Source organism: Scyliorhinus torazame, chromosome 17 (assembly GCF_047496885.1).
Source record: "Scyliorhinus torazame isolate Kashiwa2021f chromosome 17, sScyTor2.1, whole genome shotgun sequence".
NCBI lineage: Eukaryota > Metazoa > Chordata > Chondrichthyes > Carcharhiniformes > Scyliorhinidae > Scyliorhinus > Scyliorhinus torazame.
The window spans coordinates 127,930,322-127,942,518 of NC_092723.1; the positions used below are offsets into that span (position 1 = coordinate 127,930,322).

At 48.9% G+C, this 12,197-nt stretch overlaps 1 protein-coding gene across 1 annotated transcript in view; it reads left to right on the plus strand.

Moving 5' to 3' along the window:
- The first annotated feature begins 371 nt into the window (after positions 1-371).
- The window catches only part of LOC140394131 (protein NATD1-like), a 46,910-nt gene continuing 35,084 nt past the window's right edge, over positions 372-12,197 (plus strand). Inside the window, exon 1 of the mRNA XM_072481009.1 lies at positions 372-574. Coding sequence (XP_072337110.1) covers positions 475-574 — 100 coding nt within the window. The 5' untranslated portion in view covers positions 372-474. The remainder of the gene's footprint in view (positions 575-12,197) is intronic.

A 12,197-nucleotide genomic window follows, 5' to 3' on the forward strand; every position in this document is an offset into this window, starting at 1 on the left:
GGTTAGCACTGGGGCGCCGAGGACCGGGTTCGAATCCCGGCCGTGGGTCACTGTCCGTCTGGAGTTTGCACATTCTCCCCATGTCTGTGTGGGTTTCACCCCCACAACCCAAAGAAGTGTAGGTTAGGTGGATTGGCCACGCTAAATTGCCCCTTAATTGGAAAAAGAAAATAATTGGGTACTCTAAATTTATTTTTAAAAACTGTGTGTGTAAGTGTGTCTGACTGTATGTGTGTGTGTGTAAGTGTGTTTAACTGTGTGTGCAAGTGTGTGTTTGTGAAGCGATCACCCCAGCTATGTAAAAGGTAGGCGTGGAATGTATCAGAAGCAGTTTGCGGCAGGGGGATTGGCTCCCGGTGCCGCACGTGGTTTCACAGCTGATTTCCTGTGGCAATGTTTATGTCAGTTTCCCGAAGCAATCGGTGAACATGAAGCACTGAGAGAGAGGGAGGAAAACACTGGCTCCGAGCGGAGATGGCCGAGTCCAACGCGATCCCGGTGCAAGACGAGAATAACTGTCCCATCAAAGTGGACCACGACCGCAAAAGGAGGCAGTTCGAGGTCCGGCTGAACGGTAAGCAGCAGAATCCTCTCCGTGTGCCTCTCACCTTTGTTTTCAACCAAAGGGAGATTATACTCCTTAAAAGGGCAGACGCTTTCTCTAACAAACATCCACCCCCACCCCCAATTCCACAAAGCAACAAACAATATCCGGCGGTGGGGACTTCAAGAGTCTTTTCACACACAAATGTTCTACACCTTGTTTTTACCGAGCTATTTATAATCCCGATGGGCCGAAAGGTTAACCCTTTACTTGCTCCGTCTCTGCTGGTTCCGACTTTGACTCCTGCCTCCCCTTGCCTCCCTTAACTGTGTATCCCTCAGAATTGCCCCTCACTGCCAGTCACTGAGGAGTTACTGCTATTCCCTATTTTGATTTGACATCTTCCCAACTTGGGTGGAAAAATCGAACCTCTGCATCATGCCTTTGAAGTGGACTTCTTTCTTGGCCTTTGCGAACTGCATTGTCAAATTATTATAAAGTTTAAGCTACTCGCCCTTGACTGGGAGAGGCTGCCTGTGAACTGAAGGTGAACTCGGGGTAGATGTCAGGGGGTGGGGTGGGGGATGGCAGTGCTGGTCAGGAGGAATGAGCTGAATTCCACAGGGAATAGCAGATATCCAGAACGTGGCCTGATCCCAATGAGCTCCTTTTGGGGCATAACTCCAAGGAAGCCTTAAGCTGCACCACCACCTCCCCTAGACCCCTCCCCAGAACCTCCATCAAAGTGGCCTGTTGGGAGCAATGTAGCTGCAGAAGCTGTAGGTGGGGAATGGGTGGGGTGCGGGAGGAACTTCATTGCTCTGGAGCCTCATCCGACAGGTATCCCCTCCAGCAAGGGGCTCGGTGGATAGTCATCAGGTACAGGGGACCTTGAATGATTTCCATTTCCTCTGTCTGTCCAATCAGTAGAGTGCTGAAACCAATCTGAAGAACTCCCTCCCACAATCCTGGTAAGCAGCAGCCAGTTTAACAGCTTCCAGTTCCTGACACCTTTCAAAATAGCAGAATGTCCCAAAGGTGCTTCAGAGGAAGATAATCAGGGAACAAAAAAAAACTGACACTGTGCTAAAGAAGGCGGGTTTATTTTTAATCCATTCACAGGACATGGATGTCACTGGCAAGGCAAATATTTATTGCCCATCCTTCATAGCCTGTGAAAATGTTTCAATATTGGTGACGAAAAGCTGGATTTAAAGCTGGTACCAAGGTGGTGAGGAAAGTGGACCGCTTTAGAGGAGGAATTCCAGATGTTAGGAACCAGGTGGTTGAGATCATGGTGGGACAAAAGAATTGGAGGAATGCACCAGGGTTCGAGGGATGCAACGTCACTTGAAGGTTGCAGAGCTAGAAGAGGTTACAGAGATAGGGAGGAATGAGGACCCGGAGGGATTTGAAATTAAGGATGAGAAATATAAACTTGAGTGAACTGGGAGCCAGTATAGATTAGTGCGCACAGGGGTGGTGGATCAACTGGATTTCAGCCAATGAGCGTACGGCCAGCAAAACTTTGGTTTGATTCATGTTTCAAGAGGGTGGGGATGAGACCGGTCAGGGGGATATTGGAGTAGTTGAGTCTGGAAGTCATCGATAAGGGTTTCAACATATGATGGACAGAAGCAGCGGGTAAGACGGGTGATGCGACAGGGGCAGGTGTAAGGTCCCTGTAATGGAGAGGCTATGGAGCTGAGCTGAAATAGGATGCCAAGGTTGGTATCAGTCTGGTTCAATCTGAGACAGTGACCAGGGTGAGGGCTGGAAGCGACAGATAAGGAACAGAGTTTGTGGTCATGTGGTTGTTGTATCTGAGAAACTCCTGTTTTAAATGATTCAGTCTGGGAAAATAAAGTCACTTTGCTTGAAAATATTCAATGATACTTGAAGCACTTCTGAACTATTTCTGGGAGACACGATGTGCCTTTGTAAGACTGCAAGTTCTTTCTTTTAAAACACTCAGCAGCGCATTGACCACAGTGGTAACAGGCTCTCATGTATCCATAGAATCACTACAGTGCAGAAGGAGGCCATTCAGCCCATCAAGTCTGCACCGACCCTCTGAAAGAGCACCTTACCTAGGCCTACACCCCCGCCCTATCCCTGTAACCTCACCTAACCTACACATCTTTGGAGTGTGGGAGGAAACCAGAGCACTTGGAGGAAACTCAGGCAGACACGGGGAACGTGCAAACAGTCACCTGAGGCCGGAATCGGACCTGGGTCTCTGATGCTGTGAGGCAGCAGTGCTAACCACCTGTGCCACCATGCTGCCCGATAGTAGAAGTGTAATGTGATTGTTACATGACGATTTCCATTGTCAGGGTAACTAATTGCACCCCCTGGAGGCTGTGAGGGTAAATATTCAGAGTGATAGGGTGTGGAATTCACATCCACAATCCTCAGCACAGCAAGTTCTCAATCTCCAATCTGCCAACAGAACATGTCCAGAGATGTGTTCCCACAGGGAGCGTTTGGAGATTCAGGCTGAAACCACAATCTCACAACTCCTGGCAGGTACTAAACGGAGGAGCCAAGTGGCCCATTTGGTTTAGCTATGTTGGCACTTTTTCAAAAGTAAATCATTGCTCACTTCCCACCGTGGCCCAGTACAGAAGGCGCGTGGAACTGAACTACAGCCAGATAAAATAGTTAACCAGGGCTCCTGGTCCAGCTGGCCATTCCCAATTCGTACTGGGAATAGAAAGAAAAAGAATGACACAGTTTCTATAGCACCTTTCACAACCTCAGGACATCCCAAAGCACTTTATAGCCAATGAAGTACTTTTAAGTTGTAATGACTGTCGTACTGCCAGGAACATGGCAGCCAGTTTGTGCACACACAGCAATGCGTTTCTCATTGGAATCGATTGTGTTCCACGTGGTGTCGGTGGTAGCCCCTCCACAGTTGCTGTATCGATCCAGGTGCAGCGGCAGTTTTGTGTCGTGGAAGTCCTGCCCCGGTGTCAACACCTAGTCTCGGGAACGGAGAATCCCGCCAATATCTTTGGTCACATGAGGCAGGAGGACCCACAGTCATAACTGGCACAAAGGAAGATAGTTATGGTGGTTAGAGGTCAATCATCTCAGTTCCAGGACATCTGTGCAGGAGTTCCTCAGGGTAGTGTCCTCGGCCCAACCATCTTCAGCTGCTTCATCTATGACCTCCCTTCCATCATAAGGTCAGAAGTGGGGATGTTTCCAGATAACTGCGCAATGTTCAGTATCATTCGCGATTCCTCAGATAATGAAGCAGTGCATGTCCAAATGTGGCAAGACCTGGTCGATACCCAGGCTTGGGCTGACAAGTGGCAAGTAACATTCACACCACACAAGTTCCAGGCAATGACTATCTCTCTCCCCACCCCCTCCCCCAACAACACTCAAGAGATTGGACATCAACCAGTACAAAGCAACACATTTAATTGCTATCCCTTCCACAAATATTAATTCCCTCCACCACTGACCCACAGTGACAGCCGTGTGTACCATCTACAAGATGCACTGCAGTAACTCACCAAGGTCCCTTAGGCAGCACCTTCCAAACCCATGACCACTACCATCTAAAAGGACATGTGCAGCAAATACCTGGGAACCCCACCACCTGGAGGTTCCCCTCCAAGTCACTCACTATCCTGACTTAGAAATATATTGCCGTTCCTTTACTGTCGCTGGGGCAAGATCCTGGAACTCCCCACCCTGTTCCTCCTTACAACACTGTGAGTGTACCTACATCACAGGGGCTTCAGCAGTTCAAGAAGGCTGCTCACCACCACCTACTGAAGGGAAACTAAGGATGAGCAATAAATGCTGGCCTAGCCAGTAACGCCCACATCCCCAAAATTAATTTTGAAAACAAGGTAGTGGGATTCAGAGTGCAGATTGGCTTTGTTTTCTTGCCATTAGACCATAAGATACAGGAACAGAGTTATGCCATTCGACCCATCGCGTCTGCTCCGCCATTCTATCATGGCTGATATGTTCCTCATCCCATTCTCCTGCCTTCTCCCATAATCCCTGACCCCCTTATTAATCAAGAAATCCTCTTGATTAGAGGACACCAAAGTCGAGAACACCAAATCTGTGCTTGAGGTACTGTTATGTAATTTGTGCTTGAGGTACGTGGGCATACGGTAGCACAGTGGTTAGCACTGTGGCTTCACCGCACCAGGGTCCCAGGTTCGATTCCCCGACCGGGTCACTGTCTGGGCGGAGTCTGCATGTTCTCCCCGTGTCTGCGTGGGTTTCCTCCGGGTGTTCCGGTTTCCTCCCACAAGTCCCGAAAGACGTGCTGTTAGGGAATTTGGACATTCTGAATTCTCCCTCTGTGTACCCGAACAGGCGCCGGGGTGTGGCGGCTAGGGGCTTTTCACAGTAACTCCATTGCAGTGTTAATGTCAGCTTACTTGTGACAATAAAGATTATTATTATTACCTACAGAACTACCAAGGCCATCTCTGCCGCTGCTCTACCTCATCATTAAGGTATTAGACTCAGTGCGATGCACCTTGATGGACAAGCTATCGCCATTCTGAATGATTAGTAACAAGCTACTCCCAGTCATTCACGTCAATGCCGCCATTCTTCAAGGCGGACTTCAGAGTACCTCTGAAGCGTTTTCATAGAATCCCTACAGTGCAGAAGGAAGCCATTCGGCCCACCGAGTCTGCACCAGCCCTTGGAAACAGCCCCCCACTTAAACCCACGCCTCCACCCTCGCCCTGTAATCCCACCTAATCTTTTGGACATGAAGGGGCAATTTAGCATGGCCAATCCACCTAACCTGCACATCTTTGGACTGTGGGAGGAAACCAGAGCACCCGGAGGAAACCCACCCAGACATGGGGAGAAGGTGCAGACTTGACATAGACAGTCTCCCGAGGCTGTTTTCTTTGTCCTCCCCGAGAGAGTTGAGCATTTGAGAATTGAGAAAACAGGAGATGAAAGGGGAGATGTTTTTCACATATCTGGACACAGTGCCCAGTACATCGATGTAGATTTTTGCAGGAGCTTTACCTGAATGCTTGTGGAGCTGGCTTTAAGAAAGACACTAGTGTTTGTTCAAACAGCAGAGGATGTGGCAGAGGCATTGCTGATGGAGTTCCTCGAGAGCTCTTGTGTGTCCCAGGTACCCAGTCCAGCTACAGGAGTGGGGTGGCTTCAACTGCTTTGTACACTATGACTTTTGCCGCGTTGTGGATCTCTTTGATGCCAAACACTTTGCTTGTAGAAAGAGGTGGTGCAGTTGAATCTCCTCGTCAATGGTGACTTTTTGAGAGAGCTGGGCTGTGAAGATTTGGGAAGTGTTCAATATTTTCCAGAATCTCTCCAGCAACGTATATGGGAGTTGGAATATTCGGCTAACAGGGTGTGGTTTGATATGAAACAAAAACCGAAAATACTGGACAATCCCAGCAGGCCTGACAGCATCTGTAGAGAGAGAAGGGATTTAACGTTTCGAGTCTGCAAGACCCTTTGTCAAAAGATGATATAAGTTTTGATTGGGCAACCAAGGTTAGGTAGGGTTACTTGAATACGGGGTTACGGGGTTACCTAAGTTGTGGGCTTAGGTAGGGTGCTCCTTCCAGGGGCCGGTGCAGACTCGATGGGCCGAATGGCCTCCTTCTGCACTGTAAATTCTATGATTCTATGAACATTCAAGTACAGGCCAAATTTCATGTGTGTAGAATTAAAGAGATCAAGAGTGGCTTGCAAATCCGGTGTGGAGTTGGGGGGGTGGGGGGCGTGGGTGAATTACAGATACCAATTCCCAAGCGACAATGAACACCAATTTGCTCTTGTACCACAATCAGCATCTGGATTAGATTTTGCCAACACTCCAGAAATGGCCTGAGTCTGCAGGTATGAAAGATTAATCTCCAGAACAGTACTGCGAGTTAACAACAAGAGGAAAGAAACCATTGGGATCATTCTTTTGTTAAAAAAATCACTTTTCATTATCTTTTAATCTGTTTATTAGTTAAAAAATGAGTGATATTTGACTGGTCAAGAATGAGCTAATCAAGTAGTAATGAGCAGGGCCCGGGAGAGGGGGTTGCAGACAATGCCAAACACTGGGGTCTGGGTTGGGGTGAGGTGGGCTGGGGGTTGGAATATGGGATCCGTGTATGAAACTGGGTTTATCATCGTCCAGACTGAGCAGAAGCTGCAGGTTGGCTCAAGAAGACATTTATGCTTCCCACCTTCGGACAGCTTCGACGTTCCGATTTTTGTTAGTGAAAAGCCCACGCAAAGTGAAGGAAGTTGGAGAGGGGGTGGGGATGTTGGAGAGGGGGTGGGGGAGGTTGGAGAGGGGGTGGGGATGTTGGAGAGGGGGTGGGGGAGGTTGGAGAGGGGGTGGGGGAGGTTGGAGAGGGGGTGGGGGAGGTTGGAGAGGGGGTGGGGGAGGTTGGAGAGGGGGTGGGGGAGGTTGGAGAGGGGGTGGGGGAGGTTGGAGAGGGGGTGCGAGAGGTTGGAGTGGGGGTGCGAGAGGTTGGGGTGGGGGAGATTGGAGTGGGAGTGGGAGAGGTTGGAGAGGGGGTGGGGGAGGTTGGAGAGGGGGTGGGGGAGGTTGGAGAGGGGGTGGGGGAGGTTGGAGCGGGGGTGGGGGAGGTTGGAGCTGGGGTGGGGGAGGTTGGAGAGGGTGTGGGGGAGGTTGGAGAGGGTGTGGGGGAGGTTGGAGAGGGTGTGGGGGAGGTTGGAGAGGGGTGGGAGAGGTTGGAGTGGGGGTGCGAGAGGTTAGAGTGGGGGTGCGAGAGGTTGGAGTGGGGGTGGGGGAGGTTGGAGTGGGGGTGGGGGAGGTTGGAGAGGGGGTGGGGGAGGTTGGAGTGGGGGTGGGGGAGGTTGGAGAGGGGGTGGGAGAGATTGGAGAGGGGGTGGGAGAGATTGGAGAGGGGGTGGGAGAGATTGGAGAGGGGGTGGGAGAGGTTGGAATGGGGGTGGGGGGAGGTTGGAGTGGGAGAGGTTGGAGTGGGGGTGCCAGAGGTTGGAGAGGGGGTGGGGGAGGTTGGAGAGGGGGTGGGGGAGGTTGGAGTGGTAGTGGGAGAGGTTGGAAAGGGGGTGGGGGAGGTATGAGAGGGGTGGGAGAGGTTGGAGAGGGGGTGGGGGAGGTTGGAGTGGGGGTGGGAGAGGTTGGAGAAGGGGTGGGAGAGGTTGGAGAGGGGGTGGGGGGAGGTTGGAGAGGAGGTGGGGGAGGTTGGAGATTGTTGGTTGTGTTAATTGGGAGAAGGTTGGGGGGATTGGGAGTGTTGGGGGTGGTTGAAGTGGGAGATGTTGGGGGGGTTGTTGGGGGAAGGTTGGAGGGATCGGGAGTATTAGGGGAGAGGTTGGGGGGGTTGCAGTGGGAGATGTTGGGGGAAGGTTGGGGGGATTGGGAGTGTTAGGGGTGGTTGCAGTGGGAGATGTTGGGGGGTTGTTGGGGGAAGGTTGGGGGGATAGGGAGTGTTGGGGAGACGTTGGGGGGTTGCAGTGGGAGATGTTGGGGGAAGGCTGAAGGGGAGGTTGTGTATTCGTTTGTAATTCTGGATGGATGAAATAAACTGGACTAGGTGGCCTTTGTCATCCATAATTATCCTACAAATCGAGGGTGGTATCATGGCTGGAGTTCTGTGTATTTTGTTGCTCATTAAAAGTTCCTGTGAGCAGACTTTGTGGGGTGCGATTGTCAGGGCAGGAGTGCGTAATGGGTTATCGCGAATCGGTAACCTGTTTGATACTGCACATGATTCTCAAGGGCCTTTTATGTTGACTTCAATCTTGTCCTTTTGGCTACTTACCTATAATCCCACTCTGCCTTGGTGCTTTTTATGAAGTTTTTCAGGTGTTGAAATATCGTGATAATGTTGTGTTGCACAGTAGATATCGAAAATGTATTATCGTGAGAAGTAGCATTCAGCAGCCTTCAGGTTTGCTGATCAAGAAAACCACACATATAATTGTGAACTATTCAGTTTTTGTCTTCTGGCCTCTTAAAAGTTGTGTTGCACAGATACACCGAAGGCCTCCAATACTTCTCATTTAACGTGAAAATCTATGTTGTTCAATCATTCCACTTTGTTGCTGAGGGGTCATTTGATCTTTCTACCCTATGAGATTACTGATAAGATACTGCTTGTATGAAATAATTATATTGAATAATATCATCTACCCAGGCAGCAGAAAGGTTTCTTGTACTTCTGCAGAATGGAAAAGATCTTGTGCTGTTCATCTGGATTGCAAGTCATGAATCTTTCTCCCAAATGGGCAGCACGGTAGCATTGTGGATAGCACAATTGCTTCACAGCTCCAGGGACCCAGGCTCGATTCCGGCTTGGGTCACTGGCTGTGCGGAGTCTGCACATCCTCCGCGTGTGTGCGTGGGTTTCCTCCCACAGTCCAAAGATGTGCAGGTTAGGTGGATTGGCCATGATAAATTGCCCTTAGTGTCCAGAATTGCCCTTAGTGTTCAGTGGGGTTACTGGGTTATGGGGATAGGGTGGAGGTGTTGACCTTGGGTAGGGTGCTCTTTCCAAGAGCCGGTGCAGACTCGATGGGCCGAATGGCCTCCTTCTGCCTGTAAATTCTATGATAATCTATGAAATGCAATATTACACTCTCCATCTCCATATGGTGCCCTGCGCAAGACATGTTAATGAGGGCTGAGGCAGTTACCAAAATCACTAAATAACTAATGGGATATTTTCCTTTCAAATTAACAATAGTGCTCAATGTTGTTAAAGTAACATTTGTACTTTCTGGTTTGTTTAACAGTCATGGTGGGATCATCAATAGGACGCAAATAAACTAACACCGCATATTACTGTTTCTGTTCTCAATATTAATGACCCATGCTGCATGTATATTGGATGATAATTGTGACCAGATGCCACTACTTGGACCTTTCTGTGATTATTTTGTGAATTGATTGGTGAATCTTGAAAGAAGAAAAAATATCAGGCATGATTGAGGGGGAGGAATAAGGGTCTCGGAAACAGGAGAAGTACCGGGGCCCATGATTCCTCTCCCTGGTCTTGATAATGAGTCTATTCACTTTCCAATTGGCAATGGGAAGGTGGGACACTGCAGAACAGCCAATGATGGGAGAATGGCAGTGGGACAGTTGGAGACAGGAGGTCATGTGATGAAATTCCCTGGCATACATTCAGCCCGAGTTGGCAATGCTGGTCAAAGTATCTCAAGAATTTAACCGGTCTGAATTTTCTTCTATGCCTCTCAAACGTCAAAATATTGCAGAATATCCTCCTCAAAGTTTGACTTGCACACATGCTATCGACATTTAGAAACTGTTCCCCATTTCCCTCTGTGGTGGCTCGAGACATACACTGGAGGCTTCCAGTAAGGAACAAGGTGTTTATTGATGAAAGGCCATGCCAGATAAGTAACAGACACAGAGCACTGTGCAACAAGTCTAATCACTTCAGTTCCAGGGTCCACACTGTCCAGGATCCTGCTCCCAAGGCCTCGTGCAAAATCCCTATTGGCTGGGGTTCGCGCACTCCCGTGCAATTGGCTCTGAACCGGTCATGTAGTCTGTTGAGCCCACCCCCTTAAAGGGGATGCGCCCCCCCCCCCCCCGAAATCTCTTATTGCAACTTCCTGAAAAATACAGAAGTTACAAATGTTATAAGAGACAATAGGGAAAAGTGAGTCTATCAAAATATCAATTGGTGCAGAGACTTCTGGGTGCTCACAAACCTCCGCAGCCCTACCACAGCGCAGCAACCTTCTGGGTAATGTAATTGTCCGCAGCCTGTGACACCTCGGGAGGCACTGCCTCAATGGCAGGTGAACGAGTGTGACCCTCGTGGTGGAGTGAGGGGTTGAGTTGTGGAACAAATCATTAGCCAAGCGCTGGTGAAGTGGTTTGTCAGATTGCTCTCTCATTGTATCCTTGACGGTCTGAACAGCGCTCTCAGCAGAGTGGTACTGGGCCGTCCTCGTGTTTCGTATGCTATTGGTGCACGCAAACCCTGACATCATCCCCTGTACAAATGGTGCCATTGTCCGACTCAATGGGTTCTGGAATTCCATGAATAGTGAGCACTCAGCCCAAGGCAGCCACCATGGCTGCCGAGGTTGTGGTCCCCACCTCCTGAACCGATAGTCACTTATAGTGGGGCATCCAGTGGAAAGAAAAACATCTTGCCCATAAAAGGGCCTATTTGGCCATTGTGGACCCGTGTCGACGGGCGACCTGGCCATTCCCAAGGGTGAAGAATGGCAGACAGGCAAGAACTGCAGCGTTTGACAAGGATGGCACTGTTACACCAATTCTTCAATGGCTTTATCGATACCGGCCACCAGACCTAGCTGCATACCAACATTTTCATCTTTGTCAGCCCTGTGTAAGGATCCTCCTGTTCAAACCCTGTTTGCTTCCTGTTTTCCCCTTTCTTTTATTTTTTGCTATTACAGTTTTGACCTATGGATGATTTATGGACATTATGGACATTTGAAGACAACCTGTATCTTTAACTTAAGGAGAAGCAATGTCCTGTGAATTGAAGAAAGCAGTCTTTAATTTCAACAAGCAGATTGCAGAACGATTTGACTGACTTGGTTGGCAGCCAGTGGGCTGCTTGAGATTCTGGGCTTTGCCAATAGCCATGGTGATTGGTTCTGATTTCTCTGGAATGTCTCTCACCCAGTAAGGCTGGATTGGAGTTTCGCTTTCAATTCAGAAGCTGGAAGAAGCATCTCTGATTTTATCTCTCAAAGATCTGATGAATTCTCTCTACAAAGTCCAGTGTAAGAACTCTTTTCTTTCCCCATAAGGCTGGATGTCATTCTAGTGAAACTGCAGAGGGATTGAATTTAAAACCCGGGTTGAAAGCATTGTTTGATGCAAGACCCAGAGTCATATGAGAGAACTAGACTTTTGAGTTGAAGGCCCAGTTTAATAAAGGCTAACGTGCCTCTCCAGAGGAAATCCTACTACCTGTGAGTACTGAATGAATGTTCCTGCGAGAAGACCATCACCAACTGTACCCAGTGACTTTGGTCAATTAGCGTGTTGGGAGGGTAGCCTACTGCAAAGTATTCAACATCAAAAGCAAGAACCCATCCATCTTTATCTTAATTCTTATTATTTTACCCTTTTCCACCCTTCTGTGTTTGTTTGTCTTGTGTGTGTAGGTAGAGGGTGGGACGGTTAAAAGGGGGGGGGGGGGTAGTAGGTTAGCTTGTAGTATTCTGTTGTAATTGCTGCATATTCTGTCTTTATTTCTGTTATAAATAAACAATAATTGTGTTTCAACTTACAAACCTGGTGACTGTAAACTATTGGGCAGCCAAGGGCCAAAGATTTCGGGAATTTTATACAAATTATTGGTTAATTCACTTGTATTGGGTCTCTGGAGCCCGTGGGGCTGGAATTGACTGCACACTAGCCCAGGCTGTCGTAACACCTGGGTGGACACTAAGCAGCTCTTGAAGGAGAGGTCCCCTGTCTGGAGACGAAATGACTACTCGTGATCCCCACAGAATCATACCAGCCTCACAGGTGAATTCATCCTGACACGTGAAATAGGGCCTTAGTTATTCAGATTTCTCATAGTGCCATTAGATCTATACCATTCTCCTTACCTTTTGACAGTATGGGGGTCTCTCTATGTCCAGTTATGAATATATCTGGCTGACACTG